Source organism: Patagioenas fasciata, chromosome 9 (assembly GCF_037038585.1).
Source record: "Patagioenas fasciata isolate bPatFas1 chromosome 9, bPatFas1.hap1, whole genome shotgun sequence".
NCBI lineage: Eukaryota > Metazoa > Chordata > Aves > Columbiformes > Columbidae > Patagioenas > Patagioenas fasciata.
This window is the reverse complement of record NC_092528.1, coordinates 14789459-14814138: the sequence shown is the minus strand read 5'-3', so window position 1 is coordinate 14814138 and position 24680 is coordinate 14789459. Positions and strand designations below refer to the sequence as shown.

General features: G+C 37.2%; 1 protein-coding gene across 3 annotated transcripts in view; it reads right to left on the bottom strand.

Annotated features, from left to right (window-relative positions):
- Positions 1-24680, bottom strand: part of COL4A3 (collagen type IV alpha 3 chain) — a 61366-nt gene that overhangs the window by 20058 nt on the left and 16628 nt on the right. For 2 of the 3 annotated variants that reach the window (XM_071812485.1, XM_071812484.1), the window contains exons 4-29: positions 23136-23180; positions 22610-22654; positions 22252-22314; positions 21462-21515; positions 20616-20642; positions 19977-20054; positions 19008-19070; positions 18501-18536; positions 18337-18378; positions 16820-16897; positions 15257-15319; positions 14928-14984; positions 12859-12903; positions 11396-11449; positions 10980-11021; positions 10046-10133; positions 8956-9003; positions 8458-8622; positions 7422-7514; positions 6468-6563; positions 6047-6117; positions 5024-5212; positions 3955-4123; positions 2970-3062; positions 1769-1873; positions 774-871 (exon numbers count right to left, since the gene is read on the bottom strand). In XM_071812485.1, coding sequence (XP_071668586.1) covers positions 774-871; positions 1769-1873; positions 2970-3062; positions 3955-4123; positions 5024-5212; positions 6047-6117; positions 6468-6563; positions 7422-7514; positions 8458-8622; positions 8956-9003; positions 10046-10133; positions 10980-11021; positions 11396-11449; positions 12859-12903; positions 14928-14984; positions 15257-15319; positions 16820-16897; positions 18337-18378; positions 18501-18536; positions 19008-19070; positions 19977-20054; positions 20616-20642; positions 21462-21515; positions 22252-22314; positions 22610-22654; positions 23136-23180 — 2007 coding nt within the window. The remainder of the gene's footprint in view (positions 1-773; positions 872-1768; positions 1874-2969; positions 3063-3954; positions 4124-5023; positions 5213-6046; positions 6118-6467; positions 6564-7421; positions 7515-8457; positions 8623-8955; positions 9004-10045; positions 10134-10979; positions 11022-11395; positions 11450-12858; positions 12904-14927; positions 14985-15256; positions 15320-16819; positions 16898-18336; positions 18379-18500; positions 18537-19007; positions 19071-19976; positions 20055-20615; positions 20643-21461; positions 21516-22251; positions 22315-22609; positions 22655-23135; positions 23181-24680) is intronic. The other variant, XM_071812483.1, reaches the window with a different exon arrangement.

Sequence of the window (24680 nt, the reverse complement as noted above, 5' to 3'; positions counted from 1 at the left end):
TGTTCATAAAGCAGGTCAGTAGAGCTGTCATACTAGTCACTGATGATATACTTCGACCACAAAGCCCACTCCACATTCAGCTGTTCTGTGTCATCAAACACAGACTAAATAATAATTAAAAAAAAAAAAAAACAACACACAAAAAACACAATCCCAAACCCTACAATTTGTCTTGTGAAAAAACACACACAAAAGAGTGACATATGAGCACACAAGAAAGAAATGATGCTTTTTCAAAACATTTAGGTATTATTTTTTGTTGAAATTTGAATCCTGATTACAGAGTAGTCAAGAATCCTACATTTACGCATGCTATCAGTAGATTAGCTTCTGTTAATCAGTAAGAGTGGCAGCAGTATTACCTACAACCGACTTCCTTTATGCTTGAATTCAACAGAGCACTTTCTTAAATTAAATGACTATTTACTAGTGACTGATCTCCATCAAATATGTGCTTAATTGCAATTTCTGAATACCCATATTTTTCAAAGCTGTGGCCTTAATTTTCTGCTATAAACAATGCAATATCTTCTTTGTGCTCTGAAAACTGAACTACCAAACATCCCAAACACTTTGAGTTCTGAAATCCTGTATCTGAATTTAAAATTTTGGCTTGAGACCCTTTTTATATAAACAATTTAATTTCATAGTTTATGCATCACTGGTCAGGAAATACAGGAGCTCCTATATTCCTCACACTTAATTTATTTGCTCAGCATCGTATTTAATGAATGGGATCTACGGAAAAGACTGTGCTGTATTTCTAACCAAACCTTTTCTCCTGGTTGTCCTAGGTTTCCAGCTCGGCCTGGATCTCCAATCTTTCCTTCACAACCTGGTGGCCCTTTGCTTCCTGGAAGTCCTTTCTCTCCTGTAAAAGGAATTAAATGGCAGCACAGATGCTATGGTTATCACTTTATTTTGCAAATGGGTATTTGTATGGGTGCAGTTACGAACCTCTGACACTAAAGTAGCTTATTATGAGCTGAATAAAGCATCTGGATTTCAGAGATGATGTGACACGCTGCATCTTGTTCCTCACATACTCAATTTTGGCTGTAACACTGCTTGGTTACTTGCTTCAAATCAGTTATTTGACATGGATTTTTTTTTTTTTTAAGTGAAGCTATTCTGATGTCAGTTCCCCACTGTTTTCTTTAACAAGTAGCTTAGTAGTAGTTTAAGTATCAAAGTTTTTTTTTTCCTCCATCCTGAGAATTTCTTAATATTTCCAGTGTTCAAAGGGGCTTATGACTTCGCATGAAGAAGGGCCAAATTCTCAGTATTCAAAATGTTTTCTATTACCTGCATGCTAGAGCAGGTATTCCATTGTACATAACCAAAACTGATTAAAAATCAGCTCTGTATCTGTAACACACATCCAGATAAAGAGAATTCATCTTAAGTAAGTGTGGCATTCGGATGAGCTGCACCTGTTTGGGCAGTATTCCAGGAAGCATCAATGTCTTTTAAACTATTTTCCTGGTGACAACTTTGATAGTTGATTCTCTGAAATGCTGCAAAATAATTCAAACTTACAATTTTTATGCCAGAAGGCAGTAAATTACAAGAGTGCTAAACCCACTTTTCTGTCTGACTAATATTCATCGATTTTTCTTTTTAACTTGTTGATTGTTTTTAATGTGGACTGAAAAAAAAAAAAAAAAGTAGATTTTGGGTTTCTGTTGTTGTTGTGTGTTGTTTTGTTTTGTGGGTTTTTTGGATTTGTTTTTTATTTTTTGGAAGAAGATCAAAATGAGTATTTTACCTTTTGGACCTGGGTATCCAGGAAACCCAAGCCCTGGAAAGCCTGTGTCACCTGTTGGCCCTGGATGCCCTGAATCACCTTGCAGACCTTGTGCCCCAACCCTACCTGTACAAAGAAAATAAGTAAACCGTAATGAATCTCACTACGGAATATCAACTTGTAAGATTAGGCATTCTACAGTTTATCATTATTAATTAGGATACCACTGTATATTGTATTAGAACTTAGACACTATTTCTCCTTCACAGCAGCTTTTCACAGTTTAAATGCTAATTATGTTCACAATATCAAAGCAGGCATGAGTCTGAGCCAAGTTTTTATGCAATCTGCCCAGATTCCAAGCTTCTAGGAGCAATTATGGGCAGATAGAAATCTTACCCTTGTTGAGAAGTTACACATCATAGGGGTGAGGCTTGGCACAGAAGCAACTGTAAGAACAGAAGCTACCATAAAGCTACCAAAGAACTTTCCTATGTTATTCAAGGTAACTTTAAGGACTATTTTTCTACAAAACCAAAGCAAAGATGCCTTACAGTTAGTCTGAATGTCACTTACTGTCTGTCAGTGCATTCAAAAGTTCTGCAAAAATTAAAACAGCAGCAACCAAAAAAAATTCCATCTAGAACCCAAACCCAAAACCCACCCTAAAAGGGAGAGTCAGGTTCTTAGTATCTTAGAACAATGATTAGTAAAAGTCATGTCAAAAAGGAACTAGAAAACAGTTTCTGTTTTGACTGTGCGCCTGCACAGCATAAGAAGAGCCAAGGACTCCAGGAAGATTAAGAATGCTTTAACCTAATTTTGTTCCTTCTGTTTTGAAGGTTGCAGCAGTCCCAGCATAATTTGGGATACACTTTTGTCAACATTATGCCAGAGGCGCCTTTCTGGCTATACAAGCTGCAGCATATGCACGCGATGCCTCTGGTCCTTGGAGGACTGAAGTCACAGCACAGGACTGCTTGGCGTCTTTGTCATAACTACACAGCATGGACATGGCCCTGTGTGCCCTTCCTATTCACATACACTGCCCTTAGTTTTCTTGAAAGGGAATGTTACAGCTAATTCTATACTTTCTGCACCACAGAAATCCTTTTTGTCGTTATTTCAAAGTAACGCAACTGTTTTATCTGGCCAGATCTGGTAGAGAAATCCCAATCAGATTATCTCTGATTTTTACTGTAATTAGTGGTGATGTACGCACCAGGCACTCCTGGAGGTCCAGGTAAACCATCTGGTCCTTGAGGTCCTGGCAACGCAGGTAATGGAGTTATCCTACTGGTCTCTCCTTTCAGACCTTCAGCAAATACATAATCAAAGATTACAAAGGTTTATAGTTTGGCAATATGTAATCTTAAGCATTTAGAAATATTAATGATAAATCTATTTGGCTAGCAATGCAATCTTCTACAGTTTCTGTATTTCTGAAAATTCAACAGACTTCAAAAAGCCTCAGATCCTGCCCTCATAAAAAGAAATAATTTTATTGACAGTGAGCCCACCCACAGCCTTCCTCTCAGCCCTCCTGCAGTCTAGTGGAGACACGGAAAAGGAAGCACAGTCAGCAAGAAAACGTCGCAACTGAGTAATGCTTAATCTGCAACTTAATTTCAGACAGATTTAATGGGTATTCTCTTTAAGAAACTTTAACTGTATCTGCAGTTCAACTCCGAGTTATTCCAGATCATACTTGCGTACACTGGTGTGTTTTCAGCGCTCGAAAATGGTTAAGTCCTTTGTATTTTCCCCTGGTGACTTAGCTCACGCTAATGATGATGACTGGATACATATTTAAAGACTTCTTTTTTCATGATGAGGACAATGAAGCACTCGAAAAGGTTGCACAGAGATGACATGCTGTCTGTGTCCTTGATGGTTTTCAAGGCCCATATTGGATAATGCCTTAAGTAACTTGGTCTTATCTCATTCATAGTTGACCCTGCTCTGAGCAGGAGTTCAGACTAAAGACCTCATAGGGTCCCTTCCAACCTCAATTATCTTATGACCCTAAGACTTTTGCTATTATCTCCAGTGGGACCAAAGCTGAAACAACACTGTGGAAATCTCATCCCAAGACAAGCTTTCTATGTTTCATAAATTATGTCTTTGACTTCAACCTATCTCTGCAATTTCAATCAAGTGCTCTTACCTACATTAGGTAAAACATAGTAATATAGGAAGCTACATACCAGCTTCTCCAGGTAATCCAGGTGGACCCGGTATTCCTTTAGAGCCTTTGAAACCTCGTATTCCTTGTGGTCCATATCCTGGCAGTCCAGGAAGTCCCGTTTCTCCAGGAAGACCAAGACTGCCAGGCAAACCAGGTAGTCCTCTATCTCCTTTTGAACCAGCCAGTCCCTGTTAACGATGACATTTCTTGCTTTCCACACCAGCTTTCATAACAAAATACCCAATTCTCTGACTATAATCTTGCATTACTTTAGTAGCAGAGTAGCCCCGCTAAATTAAGAGGAATTTGTCCTCTGATTTACTTGCAGTTAAAAGAATAAAACATTTAATACCAATGGTTGCAGATAGAGGACTATTAATAGTGAAATAGTAAAAATAAATAAAACAGCTTGATTTTTTTCAATCACTGTGGCATTACTGTACACTTTTTTTCTTTTCAAAACAGGTTTGGTAAGAACAACCAAACACCTCAGCTCTGATTCTTCTTGAATACTGTGGAGTCAGGCTTAGAGACAGTTGTACCTGAATAATTTTCACAGTTCCTCAGCCAGCACAACAGTAATTGTTACTTTTTGGTTCTGCTGAACCAAGAGCTCTGCCCTAATGATCCTAGTTTTACAGTCAGACCTCCCAGCTTTGGTGGTTTATCTCAGCCACAACTGAAGATTAACTCCTGAAAACTGAACGGGAACTATTTGAATTATTATCTCCTTTTAAGCACTACAAGTAGTCAGGAAAACTGACTTTAAAAATATCTTATTCATCATGGGAACCCCAGATAGTCTGGACATTTAAATTATTACATGTGAAGAATTACCACCACAATAGATTGCTGAGGTTTTTCATCAACATCAACACTAGCCTCACCTCTCTCTGGTATTACATAACAATATTTACTCTCATTCTTTCAAGCATATTTGTTATGCATATTGCTTGCTACAGTTGAGCATAGTACACCAAAGTCAGGTAAAGGATATTCAGCTAAGAGATAAAAAAGATTGTTTTACAAGTTAGAACTGATTTAAGTTTTCATTAATTCTATATTAATTGCAAACAGTGCATACCCACCTTATCACCTTTAGAACCCTTGAATCCTTTAAAGCCAGATCTTCCCAGAAATCCACTTGAACCTTTTCTTCCTTTGTCTCCCCTGGTCCCTGGATCTCCTTGCTCACCTTTTGGCCCTTCTGGATACACATATCCTGGCTCACCTTTTGATCCTTTATGTCCTTGATCTCCTCTAAAACCTGGAGGTCCCTGGAACAAACCAAAATGTCAAGTGTTTTCAAGCTTTCTTTTTTTTAAGTGGGTACTCTATCCCAGCCAAAACCAGTACAAGCTCAAAGCATGCTGGTCTCTAGTGATCTTGGGCTCATGGACTCTTGCGAGCCTTCTAAAAAAGGCTGTTAGCAGACTCTTCCATTCTGCATCTATACAGCAACCACCACAATGTGCACGACATGTTTTATTGGACAGTGTCTACTGTAATTTCCCATAAATAATTACTACTACAGGCACAAGTTAGAAAAACCAAGTGGTATGTCTGTGGCAGCAGCTGTTAGCCTTCCCTCTTGACAATGTTTCCCAAGAGGAAATGTCCTTTTCACCCCTGAAGAGGGTATTGTAAGAAGCAAGTTCCTCTGCACACTGGGTCCTTAGCCAGTCCCAAGTGTACTGGAAACAAGAGAAATAAGATATCTGACAAAGATCACAGCACAAAAAACTCTATATAAGCTTTACAGCCACTGCCATGATTGCAGAATTATGAACAGAAGTTAACTGTAAACTACCCATACCAGGCAGAAGAAGCAGTCTAGCCATCATGAAATACAGCACAGGATAATCACATGTGTTTACCTGCCTCACTGCCTGGGCTGAAACCCTTGCCACACTGAGCAAAAGAGGCTCATGTAAAGCTACATCAGCCATACATTACAGTCTCTACCTAGGCCTCCTGTGCAGACACATTCATTACTACAGAAAGAGAACTGTTGAGATCGCTCAGTATGACATTGCATATGACACCAGCCATCAGGTTTATCTGAAATAATTCTTGGGGGATACGAAAAATCTGAAAAAACAAAGGCTTACTTGAGCTCCTGGAAACCCTGGTGCTCCTGGAGAACCTGGAGAACCTTTTGGACCTGTTGTTCCTTCTCTACCTGGAAAAGAAACAGTGTATTTTGTAAACAAAAATGAAAACAAGGATGTGGATTTTAACAAGCTCAGATAATCACATGCAGCATTGGATGTTTCTATTTGTTACATTGACTGCATCACCAAAGACTGACCTAGCTTCAGGGTGCACTGAAGCCTATTAGCATTTTGACTTCACCTCTTCTAGGACTTGTGCTCCTATCAGTGGATGGAGTTGCATCAGTCTCTCACACTCATCACAACGTCAGGGCTAGTTCAAGGGCTGCATGCTGCAGACATGCCCATACCTGATTCTCATGCTAAAAGCAAAATCATAGGCAATTCCTACTATTCTGTTAGCAACGAGATCATTTACCAGCTACACCATCCAGACCACGTGCCCCAGGAGGACCAGGAAGACCAGGTATTCCCGGAAGATAGCTGCAATCAGTACACATGCAAGCTTCATCACCTAGAGTGAAAATAATTCATTAGCTGTTCCACAATAAGTCATTCCCAAGCTTAACTAATGTATGACATAGTTTGTTATAGAACAATGTAACTACTCCTGCATTTATCCAGTCCTAAAATTACATTTGGCCCTTTGGAGGCGACCGTGAGGCTGATGTGGCCCCTGGTGAAAATTAGTCTGACACCCCTGTTATAGATGATGGCTAGGACTTTTTGGTCAGAGAGCGGTAGGAATATGGCCTTAATTTTCTTGGAAGATCATTTCCAGTACAGTACAAAATTACCTGTGGTCAGACAGTGAATCAGAACTGATTATATTTAATTGAAAATGCAGGAACATTTTGTTTAAATCTCTGATGTTTTTCAAGTTTAGTTTTAGTAAGTTATTTGGATATAGGCACTCTACTGATAAGCCAAATTTTCTAAAAGAAGAGACATGGGCTTAAAACTAACATGGCTCCATAACAGCCTCAGTGACTTTAATGAGCAGCAAGTGGCAAAGAGATTGAGCAGCTCCTGTGGTGGTATTTGCAGAAGGAACCTTCTCTCAGAGAACAACTGTTAGTGTGGAACATAACAATGGGAGACTACAAAAACCCTACCAAACCTGTAATAACTCTTTGTCCCAGTGAAGACCTACACCCTGCCTGCAGTGTAGTAAACTGGCGTGCAGCATTGGCACAGGCACTGCTCTTTATGTAAGGGGAGGAAGACATCTTGCTATCCCTAATTAATTTTCTTAAATCTTTGTATTAATCAAATGACATAAGAGGCAAATTAAGTTCAAAATTTCATGAGGATCCGTGAAAATTACCAGATTGTGCTATCTACTTCTGAGTGACATTTTTCTGAAACTGACCTTTCATGCCAGTGTCTCCTGGAGGTCCTGGAGGTCCTGCACACCCTGGCTCTCCAGGAAGTCCTGGTAGGCCTGTTCTGTATGTTACTCTACCTGTTAACGAAACGAGCATGGCACCATTACATCAGCAGATTATTCATACAATTTTCTATTTGCTAAGAGAGAAAAAACTTGGAGGGATGATTTGGAGAGAGTATTCTGATCCTTATGGTTCCTCTCCAACCTTGACAGATTCTGTGATTCATTTAAAAGAGAACTACCTGGACAAATCCAAAACACTTGTAACTGGAAGTACTTGAGAATAAATATAGTAATGCCAAAGTAAGTCTCGGCAAACTGTTTAGCCTTTAAAAATCGTAGTCCCTTCTGGGGAAAGTATTTGCATTTTGTTTGAAATAGCAGAAACATAATATATTTCTCAAAGAGAGAGGAAAGAAAAGCGCCATTTTGGTATTGGTTCAGAAAAACTTGTTTTGGCCATGCCACATAGAAAAGAAACATGATGCTGTTGGTACTACTAGTTAAAGAGGTATTCCTAGTTAATACCTTTTTGAAAAGTTTTATAAACTGCTACTGTTTAATTTTCATCCTGCCAGAACTTCAAAGATGCTCCAAGACCCACAAAGACTTCTGGACACACGCAAGCCATTTCTCTAGCTTCCAGATTGGCCCCTTCTGAATTTAGTTTTACAGTTTCACTAAAACTTTTGGAAGAATTCTTTTTAAGAACAGATTTTCTCTCATTTGTCTTTCCCCATTTCATGTAGCAGATTTTTATAGTCACAGTTACACAAAAAGGTGAAAAATCTTTACACTGTCATTTACAAGTCATTGTATCTTCTCCACAGAATCTCATTAGTAATGGAGCACAGACCTTTGCTTCATTAATATCCTAAACCAAAATTTACAAATAGAAATTCAACCATACTAATCAAAATATACTTTGTAAGAAATGTATTTATCTAATCTCATAGATGAGATATTGAGATGACTGGATTTTTTCTTGTTCATTATAGGTACAATACTGAAATGTCACCTGGTTCTCCCGGAGGACCCGGTAATCCAACAGAACCAGGTCTGCCAGTAATACCAGGTAGTCCTGGTGGGCCTACAATACACAAGCCCATTTGTCCTTTCTCTCCCTTTGTTCCTTTTAGCCCAGGAAATCCCGGGGGACCTCTCAGACCAGGTCTTGACACACCTAACCAAAAGGGTAAAAATACAAAAATGAAGTTAGAGAATAAATAGAATTTCAAAGCAAAGTAAGTACTCAATAGGATGAGTGAGAGACAAACATACTGATGTCATCCCACAAATCTTTACCTTTTATTATATTAAATAATCACAATGAAAATGTAAACACATTTCAAAATTATCTTTAACATCTCTTTAAATAACTGGTCCATCAATGTTTTTGGGTGACAATCGTTTACCACTTAGAGATATGCTTAAAATCATCTGAAGTTAAGATTCCACAAAGCTGATTCAGTGTAACAGGCAGGAAGAGCAATGTATTTTATTGTTCGTACTGTACCATTACATGTACCTGGTCTACCAGCACCTCCAGGAGGACCCTGTGGCCCTGCAAAAGCAATGTATTGAGAACTTGAGTTAAACCACTGTATATTCTGCAAAGTCACTACTCATTCACACTAACTGCAAATTTTGGGCTTCTGCCTGAGTAGGAATTTACTGCCTAGGTAACTGTTGCATTCTGACAATTCTGAAAATTGGGGAGATATGGATGTTAATAACAGGTAGGAACAGGATCCACAGCATTTATCTTAGCTGGGGATGCACTCAGTTACTTGAGAATGACTTACAGGCCTGCAAACTTGCTTCTTTTTGCCATTATTTTTTGTTCCAGTAAATATACCCCCTCTTAACAGTGCATTATTATTTTGCAAGGCTCAGCTTTCCTGTTGCCATCCCTTGGAAGTATATAAGTAGATTTACAACAAAGAGTATTCACTGAATGCAACACAATCACTTGCATACATAAATATTTGTAAAATTAGAACATCAAAACTTGGAGGGAAAGGACTTGCTGGATCAGTATGACATACACCCTACAAGATGCTGCCTCAGAGTTCAGCCTACAAGTCCTTGTTCTATTGTGAGACAGACCAAATAATAAGTCAGTACATTTTAATTTTACAGTATGACCAAAATAAACAAAATAAAAACTTGCAGATATTATTTTGGAATGATGGGCAATAAAAATATGACAAGCTATGAAAGCTAAAAAAAAAAAAAAGAGACAGAAAAAATTGCATGACTTTTAACAGGAGACTTACAGCCCTGATGGTTTGATTACAGCATATACAAATAATGTGCTGATGCAGGAGACCACTAAGGTTCATGAGACAGGATGTCAGTGAGCTTAGGTGCTCAGCTCAATTATCTTCACAAAGAAGTGTGCCAGCTTCATTATTTTTAAAAGGAAATATGGCCATAAATCAAAGTCTCAGGATATATTTCAATTCTGCAATTTGATGTGATTAATTTGGAAATACTCTTGTAAAGGCAGAAGCAGGTTGGTAAGTGCTCAAAACCCCACCTGCAACAGGCCCTTTGAGTGGACAGCTCCTGCTAAAAGATTCTGGTTTTCATGTCCCACTCACCAGGCATGCCACGTTGACCTTTTGGTCCTGGAGGTCCAGGGGGTCCTTCATCTCCTTTGTCACCAACCACTTTATCATAATACTCTGTCTTAAGAGAAGGATGGTAAGAAAAGAAAGAATAGTAAGTGAAGAGAGAAGCACAGTGCCTCATATTGAACATTTGGTTAGAACAACGTTATGATCTCATTCATAATTTTGATGTTGTAACACTATGAGACCTTTCTAATCACATGGTAATTCCAAGAAGCCAGAAATGAAATCGTAATTGCTATACAGAGACAATGCCAAGAGACCTGTACAAATAGATGGGGCTGGGATTTCAGCCCAGTTCCTCAACTCTCAGAAAACTCCTCTGCCTGCAGATGCAGTTAAACAGGCAAAGTATAAGTTGGAGACCCAATCACAAACATTACAGCAGCATGAAATAGAAAATATTCTTGAAAGAAACCTCTAGGAATCACTTCGTCTATGCCACTGGCTCAAAACAGCATCAGCTATACCTAGACTACTACTACATCACGCAAGAAAATAGACAAAAATCAAATACTTAAATCACATGAGCACTAAAAGTCATTCCTACAGAAATTAATACTTAATTTATTAAAGTTTAATATTATGATGTTTCAAATTTCTACAAATGACAGGCAAAATGAAAATGCAATTTTGCTATTTTCTGGATTATTTCACATAGGCACCATTATTCGCAAATTGGTATTACAATAAGTACTGTACCTTGATATATAAACATCACACTGAAATGTAAATGCACAAATTTGAAAAGAAATAAAAAACTGCTTAATATTAAAATTAAATTTTTTTATTTTTCTTCTACTGATTTTTTGTAACGTACTGTTATTGTCTCCTACAGTCAGTCTGGCTTATTCTTATTCTAATGGTTTAGAAAAATGATATGATGAAGATAATTTACACTTACTCGACCACAAGCTCCAAGTGGACCAGCTTTTCCCTTCATCCCCTTCATGAGAGGACAGAGATGAGTTTGTTTATTAAAAAAGATACATGACATGACATTTTGTATCCACTGTTAATTCAGTACATTGCTCATAACATTAAAGAAGAACTTCTGCTCCTGACCAGTCCTTCACCACCCCCACCTCTGTTCCTTACACGACTATTCAGCCATGTACATCAAAAACTACAGGAACACATCAGCAGGGACAGGTGGACACCAGTTCAAACACGTGATCCATTCCCTATTCCATGATATCATTATTTGTCATCTTTTAGGTAAACATATTGTATACACAGTGATAAATAAAACAACATATTAACCCCAAAACATACCTTATCCTCATCCTCAAAAGCCACAACAAAATCATTAGATGATACCTTAGCTCCTTGCCTGCCAGCCAGTCCCGGTTTGCCTTGTTCACCCCTTGGTCCCTGCAGGTCACAGTACACAATTTTACGAGAATTAATCTTTTAGCACTGTCATCAGTAAGATGTAAAATGGAGAGCTTTAATTTTTCATGGCAATGACAAGGTGAATGTGATTTGCTCAGGGGAAGACTCTGTCTGGGGTATAGTTCCACATCTGAGGGAAATACTGCAGGTCTCTCATCCAAATCTGCATTTATAATGGCCCACTTCACCAGTCCCAAGGTGGAGCTGCTCTGGATAGCTCAAGTGTAGGAGACTGTGGTTTGTTCTCCCTCTACAAACTACCGTTTCTGAAAGGGGAGCAACTGAGCACCATATGAGACTCTCACCTACAGCAACTCCTTGTTCCAGAACTTGGTCACTCTGCACGGTGGTGCTGATCTCAAGAGGAGTCAGCAGGACCAGGATAGAAAACAGTGCAGACTGCTACTAAGGCTTTCTGCAAATGTGTACATGCAAGGACAAGGGACTTCTCAGAGGCTCTGCAGCTGAACACACTGCTAGTTAGTAAAGCTGAAATGGCAAGAGAGCAATGACATATCTTTGTCATGACTGAAAGTTGTGTTTCTGTTAGCCGAGGCAGTAGAGCTTTGTGGTCTGTCATTTCACATTCTTTGTTAAGACTGCAATGTGTTTAGACTGTCTGCGAAGGTCATTTTGGCATGATGAAGATTATATTTTAGAAAGATATATGTGAAATGGGCTATTCTGACAATAAGAATTTTGATAAGATATTTTAAGGTCACTGTGACCCCTAATGATGATGTTAAAGTGGAACTGAAGTAAATATAAAATAATTGGTATTTAACCAAGTGAATACAATATTCCAAATACATTTGAACAACTTTAGCTTTTAAATCAGTACACAAACAAGATCATATTGGTTATAAAATGGCATATTTTAAGAATCACATGATGACAATATGACAGTTTTAATATCAGTCATCTTGTTTCAGGCCAAGGCAGCTGTGACCTTGACAATAACTTTTATTTGTATGTCTTTAATTCTAGCAATTAAAAATTATTCATTTTGCTTCTTGATTTATGCTGAAGTGAAGGCATACTATTTTGCAAAAATTTCAATGTAGTCAACCAGACTTAAAACTCAGTAGACATAATTTTGCATAATTTTGACCCTGTTTCGAAGTCATTTGATAGTCAGCAGCAAACAACAGGTCCTCCTGTTTTATACCGTAGAGACAATATCTATGAACTGAGCTTCTTTCCCCTGCTTAAATCTGAGGACATGACATGTCCCAAGGCCAGCTACGTGAAAGGAAACATTTCACAGTGTATTTAAATCAGCATTTTGAAATATATTCTGCAGTGGGATAAAGCTGTGACAGGAAGATATGACCATAATAAACAGATGACTGTTACTTAGAAAACATTTAAAAGGCTTCCTTCATTACCGGTAAGCCAGGTGGGCCTGGGGCACCCTCTTTTCCAGGTTTACCCTACAAAGAAAAAGCATGAAATAAAAGAGTTAAGAAGATCAAAAGAGGGGCCATTTAATTCAAAGAGCATAACAACTAAGTGCTGTGCATAGTTGTATTTCATCTCTATAAATTCTGAAAAGCCATTAAGGTTATTTTTTAAATGTTCATTATTTCTGATCATAACTAACGTTCATAAAACTCTACAAAACAGGGAGTAAGATATTCCCTGGACATTCCTCCCCCTGTGGAGAATTAGTTGAGGCAGACACTTCACCTGCACAAAGAGGCAGGCAAGAGCAGAAAGCCTGGTGCAAAATCAGGTCCTTGCGGAAGCAAAACAAACGTTAAAACAACACAGCAGCCCTTCTAGTGGTGAGCAGGGAAAGATACTGAAGGGAAACTTTTCTCTTACAGGAAATCGGGTTAAGAGATGACTTGAAGACAAATTGGTTAATGGAAAAGAAGAGGAAGTGCACATCAAAGGTACTGGAAGTAGGGCAGTAGATGGACAAGTGAAAACAGGAGGGAGCATGCCAGGGGTATCTGCTATTAAGCAATTTGTAACAACAACACAAAAAGAAGACAAAGGGAAGGGAGAGAAGGGAGGAAAATGGGGAGAGAAACAGAAGAAAATGAAACCGTCATTCTGAATATGAATACTTGAATATGAATATGAATACCTGCTACTTTGAAGGCAGAGAGGAGGAAAACCTGGTTCATTAAAATCCACAGCAGGAAGGTAGTGATAAGATTAAAAGGGGGGGTGGAAGATTATGATCTCAGAATAATAGGGGAGAAAGTAAGGTTTAGAAATGTGTTTTGCACTGAATAAATCAATGAAACTTAGCAAGGGTGCTCTACTACTTCCTCCACAAAGAAGAAAGGGAGAGGTGAATTAAGAAGAGATCTAAAAAACACTGCATGGCAGGACAGAGCGTTTGCAAACAGAAGACATAATATGGAAGAAACACACAAGATAAAGGAAGAATAACACACATTGGATAGCAAGAACTGTTAGTACTTTACACCAGTAACTCAAACAGAAATTAAAATTTTCATAATATATTGGAATAATAAAAGTAACAATCAAGTTGCTGTATAGCATGATCATCATTATAGCACCATACAACTGAAGAAATAGCAATCTATGGGTAGCGCTGGTCTTGTCTTGCTACCTTTCCTTGTGGAAGAAAATTTATTGTGATCACAGAAGTCTGGGAAAAGTTTCAAAATAAATATGTTTGGACCAAATGAAACACTTCATTTGAAGATTATCTTTCTTAATATTGCCTCCAAAATGTATTTGGAATAAAAATGTTTTGTTCAGAAAATGCCATAAAAGATTTTGATTTGTTTGGATATTTTAGGGTTCTCACCTGATTACATATTTGTAAACTGTTACGAATTCCTGCAGTTTTAGTTACCAAGATTCTGCATCTTTCATTAAGTAGTTTTTACCTGAAAGTTTGAAAGCCATTTGAATGCAAAGTTGTACCTTTCTATCTAATTCTCTTGAAAATGTAAATAAACTCAAGCAAATCAACATACATTTTTTTTTTCTCATGCAGCCATTAAATTATGCAACATATTATCCTGTTAAAAAATAACTCTCTTTCGAAAACTTTCTTCACATCTCTGTATACCTGCTGGTTAAGCATACTAATTTAAGTCTGCTGCCTTAAGTAAATCCAACATTTTTAATTCTCTTCTACAGATATACCAGCACTATCAAGCCAGTATGTGTTCAGAAGAGCACTATTTAAAATTTTTTACTAAGTTTCAAGAGTAGAACACTTATAGCAAAACAAATAGAAGTGCATTCACCATCAACTGACCTTTACTTCATGTATTCATGGCATGTGAGCCTACAAGAGCAGCGATCTGATTTCCAGCTCTCTAGTCTGGTTTACTGGATGAAAGAGAGTTTGAATCTAAGAAAATATGCTCTCAGTGGCCTTGAAATAAAAACTGGAGAGCAACACTAGTGCAAAACTGCTTTTTAGAAAAGACTAACATATGTGTATTCAATTGTTTGCACACACCTGTACTCCAGGTTCTCCTCGGTCACCCTTTTCACTCTGAGAATCACCAACCGGCCCCTGTAACAAAACCACCCTCAACATACACATATTTTGAGACTCACACTTTCCAAATTAAATGTATCTTTTATAATTTTGTTATCTTAAAAAAAAAAAAAGTGTAAAAATAAATCACATTTAGAATGCTATTAATAGGTATTCTATTCACTAGTTCTGATTTATTCATTAAAGGTTGGAATAAGTAGTGTAAATACTAGACTCTAAGGAGTAGCATTTACCAGGGGATGCTGCCTGAACATCTGGATTTAAGGGATTTACTTCTGGTCACTTACTGCAAACCCCATTGGCCCTGGGAGTCCTCTTGATCCTTTTTCTCCTTTCTCTCCTTTCAAGTCCTGTTACACAGAAAAAAAAAAAAAAAACACAACAACAACAACAAAAAAAAACCACCATAGTCTCTTGGGTTTTTCTGTGCTTCCATAACACTCAGGTTTTATGACTAGGAAATCCTTATGTGACCAGCAAGCTTCTTCAAGCAGAGATGGTTTTATTTACATGACTAAAAGAAACACAAACTGGATATCAGCACTCCTGCCAAAGTCTATGATCTTTGAAAAAGAAACTGGCTCTGCACATATTTCTGAACACAGTGAGTTCAAAAGGACCTACCTGTGATTGCATGCAAAGGGGCTGGAGTAAATAGCAATAAATTGCAAGTGAAAAACAAATAAACCTTAGATGCTTCACTGGAGATAGTGACCTCCAATACGTAAATGCTACCCACACGATCCTCACCTCTGTGGGCTCCAGATTAGTCCGCTCTGCTGTGCAGTACTGTTATGTATTAGGCCACATTCTGAAGTCATTGTAAAGCCAAAGTTTATGGACCGCCTAATTATTACTCCGTTAGACTCATGCCCAAAACTATTTATGTAAGGAGTTTTGTGGGGTTTTTAAGCCTTAATGCCCAATGTCTCTGAAAAATTGCCATTCACCCAGGATAAACTGTCACAGCTGTGACTGGGAAGTGCTCCAAGTGGTCCGGATTCGATTTAAACACGGAAGAGCTGCTGTGCTTAAAAGTTGAACCCTGCTTCTTTAGTCTTTCTCTTCCTGCCTCAATACAGTCTTGGTGCAAAATTCACTTTTCATTTTAGCACATTATGAAGAGGGAGTTTTGATAACTCCATGTATTAGATGCAAATTAAATAATGAAAAGACAGTCAAGAACAGGTTGAAGACTCATTCTGTTAGTATGTGATGACTTAAAACTGTGTATCAACTACTGCTACTTAAGTTCTATATAAGAACAAAATGCAAGAATTTTAATTCACAAAGCAACATCTAAAAAGTAAGCCAAAGCAGAGTATTTCCTTTTTCCAATACTCACTGTCTCCCCAACACTTTCCATGATTACTCATATTCCAGTAAAAAAAAAAAAAAAAAAAGAGAGAAAATAAAGTATGAAATGTACATGAACATGTTGTAAGCTTTCATGAAACTTCAGTAGCTCAGAGTCCTGATATTTTCAGTGACAATTCCCAGAGGTCAACACAGCTGTGGCTTTGATAGCCATTCATAAAATCCATGTTGATTTGCTGAAGCTAGAAGTGATCTACTTTTCATGTACTCAAAGATCCACAACAGGTGGGTTACTAATAAGCATTTAGCATTTCACTGGTATTGTGCAGATGTGCATGTGAATACACAGGCCTCAGCTGAGCTTGCTGTATAGACACACTTTAAGAGGAGCTTAGTATCTAACTAAACAAGTCTGAAAAACATTAGGATGGGTAAAAGGAAATGTTATCAGAACAACGAAGATGAAAATGTCCTCTGAAAGTAAAACCAATCAAGATGGATTATCTGAATGTGATGTTTAACAACTTTACTACCGTCATGTTGTCTGGTCCACTTAATGTCACAATAACAGTTCCTGGTGGTCCAGGGGGTCCAGTTAATCCGGTGTCACCCTTGAAAGAAAAAAGAAAAATGAAAAATAGAGAATTACAAGAATTAGAGAATTACAAGCATATTTTATTGTTTCAAATTACCACCACTATACTTTTGACATCATGAAAAAATTTGTGTTATTACACTTAGCCATTAACACAGTTAACGTTTCTCTTTGCTTGCTATTTATCTTCCACTGAAAAAGGCATATGGAGGACTTCAGGTGACTATGACAACCTTCTCTTAAGCCGAGAAATATAAAATGCATATGCTGATTTCTGTTAAAGTATCTAGAATTAGCTTAAATTTTTAATACTACTTGCTTAAAAGTTATACATTCAGTTTAACTCTAAATCAAACAATAGTATCTCCTTGATTATAATTTTTCTCCCAATTTGTCAATTAATAAAACATGAACTGTCTTTGGTGACATCCTCAAAACTGCAGTCTGTGTGTCACAGGGATATGATTGTAACAGTGCTGACAGATAAAATTAGATTTCATGTGTTATTAACCAAAACCATTAATATCACAGTACACTTTTTCATTAGGGATCTTTCAGAATAGGGAAAGTCCCAAATGTAATCTTTCCTGTGAGAGTCAACAAAACACATCCATAATTTTCAGTGATTTTAAGCCAGTGGAATGCCTTTGTGTGCACTTTCAGCATAACAGCACAGAATGCATCACTCATAAGGAAGCAAGATGCTCCACGGTCAACTGAGCTAATGCTGACCAATAATCCATTCTATCTACAGAAATTTTCCCAGGAAACTTCTAGCGCATGCCCAGTAGTAATTACAAAGTTAAAACCAATTCCACTGTCAGACATTGATGTTTCAGTTCACAGCGGGATCTGTGCAGGTCAGTTAGCACAACTGCAAGATGCCCTGAATTCTTGAAAAGGTCCTGTAAGGACATTCAGGCTGACCACACTGGTCGTCCATTGGCAGGCTGACATCCGGAGAGACAATATATGTATTCGTAGTCATTTCCAGCTTAATGTCAATTATATGGGATACAAAGTAAGAACATGGACAACAAATCATCCGAATCATCATAAAGGCTGACACTGAAAAGATGTTGGTCATAAGAAGCTATGAGTCTACACATGCTATATACTTACCAATGTTTATATGCTTAGATAAGCATTTAGGGACACTGTGCAAATGATATATAAATTAATTTAATGCTATGTGTTAGTAAATATTAACTACCAGCTCCTCTTAATTTTCTACCTTTCTATCAGGAAGTTTATGTAATTGACTCTTATGTGTAAACAGTTTATCTTTAGATATTAATTGCTATGTTACTGTTTTCCAGTAAAGGACTTCCACATATATACTGAAAATTTTTATTTCAGTGTACTTACTTCCCCAAACATTTCACCATAGTATATCAGAAAAAGCAGAAAACAGAAACAAGACTAAAAAATGTTTTAAGTATTTTATACAATTACCTTTCTTCCTTTGGTTCCTATTACTTTCAGTCCCATAAGACCCTGTTAAGAAAAAAAAAAATCCCCAAATGTTATTTTTTTTAATTTTAAAAACACCTACAAAATGAGTTAACTGATGTTACACATAATAGAAGTTTTCATTTTTATTACCAATCTGAGACTACCTTAGGTCCAGGAGGTCCTGCTCTCCCTGGCATGCCCTACAAAAAACAACAACAACAAAAAATTCCTTAGTTTAAAAAATTACAATCTTCAGCACCAATATAGGTGTTTTGAAGTACCCGATTTTCACATGAGTTATATCACTATTTTCAATCTTCCTTCCACCTTTACAACTGCAATTTGTTGTGAGTGGGTGGCAGATTGTCTATACCGTCCAGTTGCAAACACACATATCTCTCCTTCTTACAGTTATATACATTAATAAATAAAGTGAATTTATGGATAATTAAAAATTAAGATGTATGTCTACATGGAAATTATCATGAATAACGATAATCAAAAGAAACTGAAAAAAAAACCCCAGATATGTGCAAATGAGATGGATTTCACATACATATGTTCCTAGACCTCAAGTCTGGGAGAGTCAGATACTTGTATTTGTGTAATTCCATAGGTTTCTGGGAAAAATCAATGTTAAAGTAACAAGTGAGACATAAGTTCATACTCACTGACGCTCCTGGAGGGCCTCGTTCTCCAAGTTCCCCAGGATATCCTTGAGCACCTGGTGCACCCTGCATATTAAAAAAATAACAGGCATAAATCTCCTGGCAAGATGATGAGTGAACCACAATGTTAAATGCAATGAACTGAATAACACAGGAGCAGCACTAGTTCTGGATTTCCGTTTCCTGCCTCAGGAAAACACAGCATTGTAATTCCTCCTCACTACCTCATTGGTTGGCATATGTTTTCAAACATGAGAAGACACATCTGTTCTAAAACTAAAGTCTTCAAATGAGGATATATGCCCTGTTTAACTGTGGACATTCTCATAACCCATATAGCCCTATTGCTATCCCTAATAAACCTTTAATCTTTCAAACATTCTGTGCAATAAATTTTACACTTTAAAGTTTCATTCTCAAAGAAGTAGAAAATTAAAAATTTTTATTTTCCCTTTAACAATGTCCTCCATTTATTGTAACAGTTAAAATAAATTTCTGCTCTGCCTTCTCCTATTAATCTCAATTTTTTAAATAAGGATCACCATGTCCTTTGTTAGTATTCCTCTAGAAGCTGAGCTGGTCTAATCTGTTCAATCTTACTTCAAGGCGAACTTTTGCATTTGGACTAGATGGTTGTTGTAGGTCCCTTGTAACCGAACTATTCCATTCCACTCCATATGTAGGGGTAAACTCCTAAATCTATGACCAGTTTTCCTCCATTTCTAAAGTATTGTTGTTGGTCTGCAACCTGACTTTCCTATCTCATTTTACTAACATGTAACGGACACTATTGCTTCTGATGGCCAAATTAATTACAGTCATTTTGGTTCAGAAACCAGTGAAATAATTGTAAAAATACAATACTAACATTAAAATTATATATATAAAAGTAATTTTAATATATACACACATTATATGTTTTTTTAATATATCTATATATTTATATCATGGTCTGAATTAATTCTGAATTACCTGAAGTCCAGGCATTCCTGGCAATCCAGGATCACCTTTTGCACCATACCCTTGGGTATATCCATCTGCAGGGCATCCCTGGACAATTATATTAAAAGGAAGATAAAAAGTTATGCTGTAGAACTCCATAGCTGAACAAATCTTCTAATACACTTTGTAGGGAAATAAGCAACATCAGAATCACATAATGGTGACAACTGTCCATTATGGATAGTTCTACCTTTAAAAAAGATTTTATTAAACAAAACACACCTTTCCAGTTCCCCATTAGGAACAGTCTTCATTTCAGACATCCCTACGTTACTCACCCACAGCCCTAACCTTCACTTTTTTTGGTACTTTTTCTCCCCTTAAAATACTCTCTAGCACATCTGCAGATTTCTGGAAAAATTCATCAGCTGTTTGAGGGAGGGGCCTAGTTATTTGTGTGCTTGAAAGGGCTAAATTCATTACATGCAATAACAGTAGCTGAAGGAAAAGAAAAATTTTATATACTCTTTTGTAACCTGGGGTGAATGCAACTGGTATGGACAAAGCACCAAAGTTGGTAGTTGCTTGTTCTATTTTCCAGCAGCCAACATACACACAAACTGTTGATTGCCAATAAATGTTTCACGTAATACGGTGTTAATAACTGACCTTCTCTCCTTTGATACCAGCAATACCCTAGGGAGAAGAACAATCATATTATTAAAACAGAAAAGTAAAAGATACAATGGCAAAGGGACACATTCTAAATATTCTCCAAGCTCAGTGCTCTTGAAGTGATGTATTTTCATGGACACAGTGTACAGCCAGGTACCTGTTTAGTGTGCCAGACTTCAATTTAAGAAGAAATGGCATAATGTTAAAAAATAGTCCAGTCTCACAGTAGCAACTCTACAAGTGAAGGCACAACAGTTTTAAAGCCTGACCTTAATAAATAAACACAAAATCGGGAGAGCTGGTACAGTAAAAATCACGTTTACAAGTTAGTAGATTTGGAGCCATTGGAACTTGACAGACAGCATTCTTTTTCCATTTGTTGTTTAGAAGCTTCTTTTAAAAACACATTTCTACAGAGAGAAAAAACCAAATCCTAGTGTTACAGCAATGCAACTATAATAAGAAGCTCTCGGTTTAATTCCTGGCTCTTACTGACTTAATTAGGCATGAACTGAAACTGCAATCTATTAAATATATATTAGAAATCTTTAAAGATGTGAATGGTAAATTTCCATGAGTATCCCTTGAGACATAAAAGAACTAACAGCAGCCAATTAATTTGCATGCACTCATTAACTAAGAAGTTGAGGCCAAATATGCAGCAGATAAATCATTACTTTTAACTTCGGTTTCTTTACCACACAGTTTTCATATTAATAAAACAGGGGTACCTATATATATTTCAACTGTTGTCAATACCAGCTAATGTGAGTCTTTACACTCAGTGAATGGCTTTATGCAGTAGAAATGCACAAAAGCATGAATTTCACAGACACATACTGGAACACCTGGAGCACCTCTTCTCCCTGGAGGACCTGGAAAACCTCGATCACCCTGAAAGCAGTAGGAGTGAATGTTAGTGCATATTACCACTTATTATTTGGCCGGATTTTAGCAAATGTGATTACAAAAGAAGTTATTTTGTTATCATATCAAAATTGTGAGTTGTATTACTACTGTATTTGCTAGAAGGTGCACAGCCTGACTTCTGAGACACTAGGCTTTATTAGCTATGTCAGATCAGTTCACTGTTTTACTAGATATTTACTAGGCATTCTTCTGACTCCCCCTTTCAGAATGCTGGAAGCTTTTTGTCATCGCACAAAGAAAAACTAATAAACGTGTAACTCTCAGCTTTTTTTTTAACTTGCTTTCAGGACTGATGAATTGTCAACTGCAAGCTGGATACTGGTGAAATAAAATGAATTAACTATCTGTCTCTTCTATAACATTTCAACAGAAGGGCAAGTTGGACAAAACTGATTAGGTCCTCTGGATTTAATGAAGAAGTTTTATCTGTCAAGATATCAAACATTATTCTTAACTTTTTAGCAAAGGCCATTAACATGCATAATTAAATTATCAGTCTTACAGAAAAAGGTAGCACTTTTCCTTCCTCTGGCCTTATGATTCATGTTTTTTCTAGTTGATAAAGTCACAAACCAAAACAAATCAAAGTTATTTCAGGGGAAAATCAAAGTTGCATCAGGGAAAAAAATTCAGAATGCTTTTTTGGCCATTCCTAAACATAGCCAAACACAATCTCCATAACATTCAGCTTGGTTTGTACCTTTGTGCCGTTGCATCCTGGAACACCCGGGTGCCCAGGAGGACCAACTGTTCCTGGTTCACCCTAAAAAGAAGTGCAAAATTGACACAAGCTTTGCTTTTGTATATTCGTATTACCCTACAGCAACACTGAAAGAGTTTATGTTGGAACAGTGTTTCACAAGACTTGACAGATTACAATGTGTTCTTTAATCATTACAATGAGTAAGAACTGCTGATGCTAAGATTGCTATCTCCAAGCTAATTGACAGAGACAATACTGATGTTGAGACTAGAGCGAGCACATTGGGCTGAAGATAATAATGTACTTAAGAGTGTAGCAAGAGAGAAATGGTTAAATCAGTTTTGTTTTTACTTACTGGAAGGCCTGGTGGACCTGAAAATCCAGGTATTCCTGGGAGTCCCTAATGATGTAACCATAGAGGAATAATATTACATATATTAAGCAAAAGCTCATGATGCAGCTTTCCTTTTGATCATAAAAAGAATGAATCTAAGTATAATTCTATCAAAAGATCACTATTACCTTAACCCTTCTGGCTACGAACCAAATACAATGATAGCTTATGCACTGTTAACATAGACTAGTTTCACCCACAGAAAAAAAGACAAAACCAACCCTTCATGGAATTCTAGTCTGACTTTTTCACAGCATACCCCAATAATAAACACATACAACATGAACCTCGTACATAGGGTGTAGCAAAAAAAGGCGCAAGTTCTGAAAAATAGATAATGCATATGCATACGCTGTATCATAAATGTTAAAAATACATTAAAATCATATGTGATGTTTTGTTGTTATTTTTCACAAATTATTGAACCAAGCTGGCATTTAACATGACATTTAATGTGTACAAGTTAGTTTAAAATACAAATACTTACTCGTATACCTTTGGGTCCAGCTAAGCCCATAAGCCCTGGAGAACCCTAGATCACAAATGGAAAACAACATATATCAATATAATGGAGAAAAAACACATATGTCAACAAGACATGCAATATCATTAGTACCAACACCAACAGGTGCACACAAAACTGTATAAATAAATATGTGATTTGCCTATTACAGACACTAAAGCACACAAGCATTGACTACAACTTGCATAAACCTTGGCATCTTGCCCTTCTTTTTGGTGTTTACAGGGAATATATCTCATCATTTGTCAAAAAGTAACAGTCAGGGTATGTTGAGGAAGCAGTTGCTACCAAGCTCTTTGAACTGTGAGACCTGGCAGTGCTTCCCCATGAGGAAACAGCTGAAAGCCTCACAAGTACTCAGGAGAACTTTTCAGCTCCCACATCTGGATGATGTTCATATAATGACCAGGTATGTGCATGTACAAGCCACTCTCACCTGCGCTGATGTGCATGGAAAGGGAAGTCAGGAGTGAGCTGAAAGGGGGCTAAGTAGGATGGGAGAGCATGGCTGAAAGGAGACAGTAAAGCACAACACAGCACAGTTGACACAGAACCTGCTGGAATTGTTTCAAGACATTTAGAGCTTTACTGATGATAAGAAACTTTCATCATTCCCAGAAAGGAAATGGGGAATGTACAGAACTGCACAGCTCCCAAAATCCTGGGCAACATTACATTTAGGACAATGTACAGGCGTTGAATAGGAAAAGCTGACTGGAATACACTATAATAGATGGCATTCAGGCTGAGATGTTATTGCTAGACAAATTATCCTTGCTTTTTGCCATTCTTGCATAATTTATTATCACTTATTAAAAGGGAAATGCTCTACTAAACACTTTTCAATGAGTTCAAATAAATGGCTCATCAACATGTATGAGATCCAACCATGAGTATCAGTTCAACAAAGGATTGTAAAAATCAGATAGTACAGAATAATGCAACAACACCCAAACAAATTAAAACTATTAAAAAAAAAAACCAACTTGTTTAAAGGTATGGATAAGAGCTGGAGACACATTAGTGCAGGTCCTAGATATAATGCGATTGTGACGGTACCTTCTGGATTTATCAATGACAGCAGGAATGCTGTTCCTCAAGAGAAATATAAATAAGGTGTTTTTAATGAGCAACTTTTTTTTTTTTTCTGCTCATGTAGAAGTCATTGAAAAAATCACATTCATCCTCAGTGTAGGCATGAAGGAAAGAAAACCCAAGTCACTGAAGTCAGTCCTCCCATACTGCAGGCAACTAGGTATTTCCTAAACAGACCAAGATTTATCTTAAAAACCATCTTTCTCTTCAAATTTTCTTAAATCTGTTTTTCATATTTATCTCAGAAGTAGCTTGTTTTCTCTCATTCCAGCAGATATCAGAGTATACTGTTTAGACAGAAATCAAGGTTATGCTGCTAAAATATATTTGGATCCATATTCATTACCTCACTTCAGGGGCTTTAGCACTGGCCAGTGGAGAACTGACAATAGAAGCCCATGTTCATATCAGCTA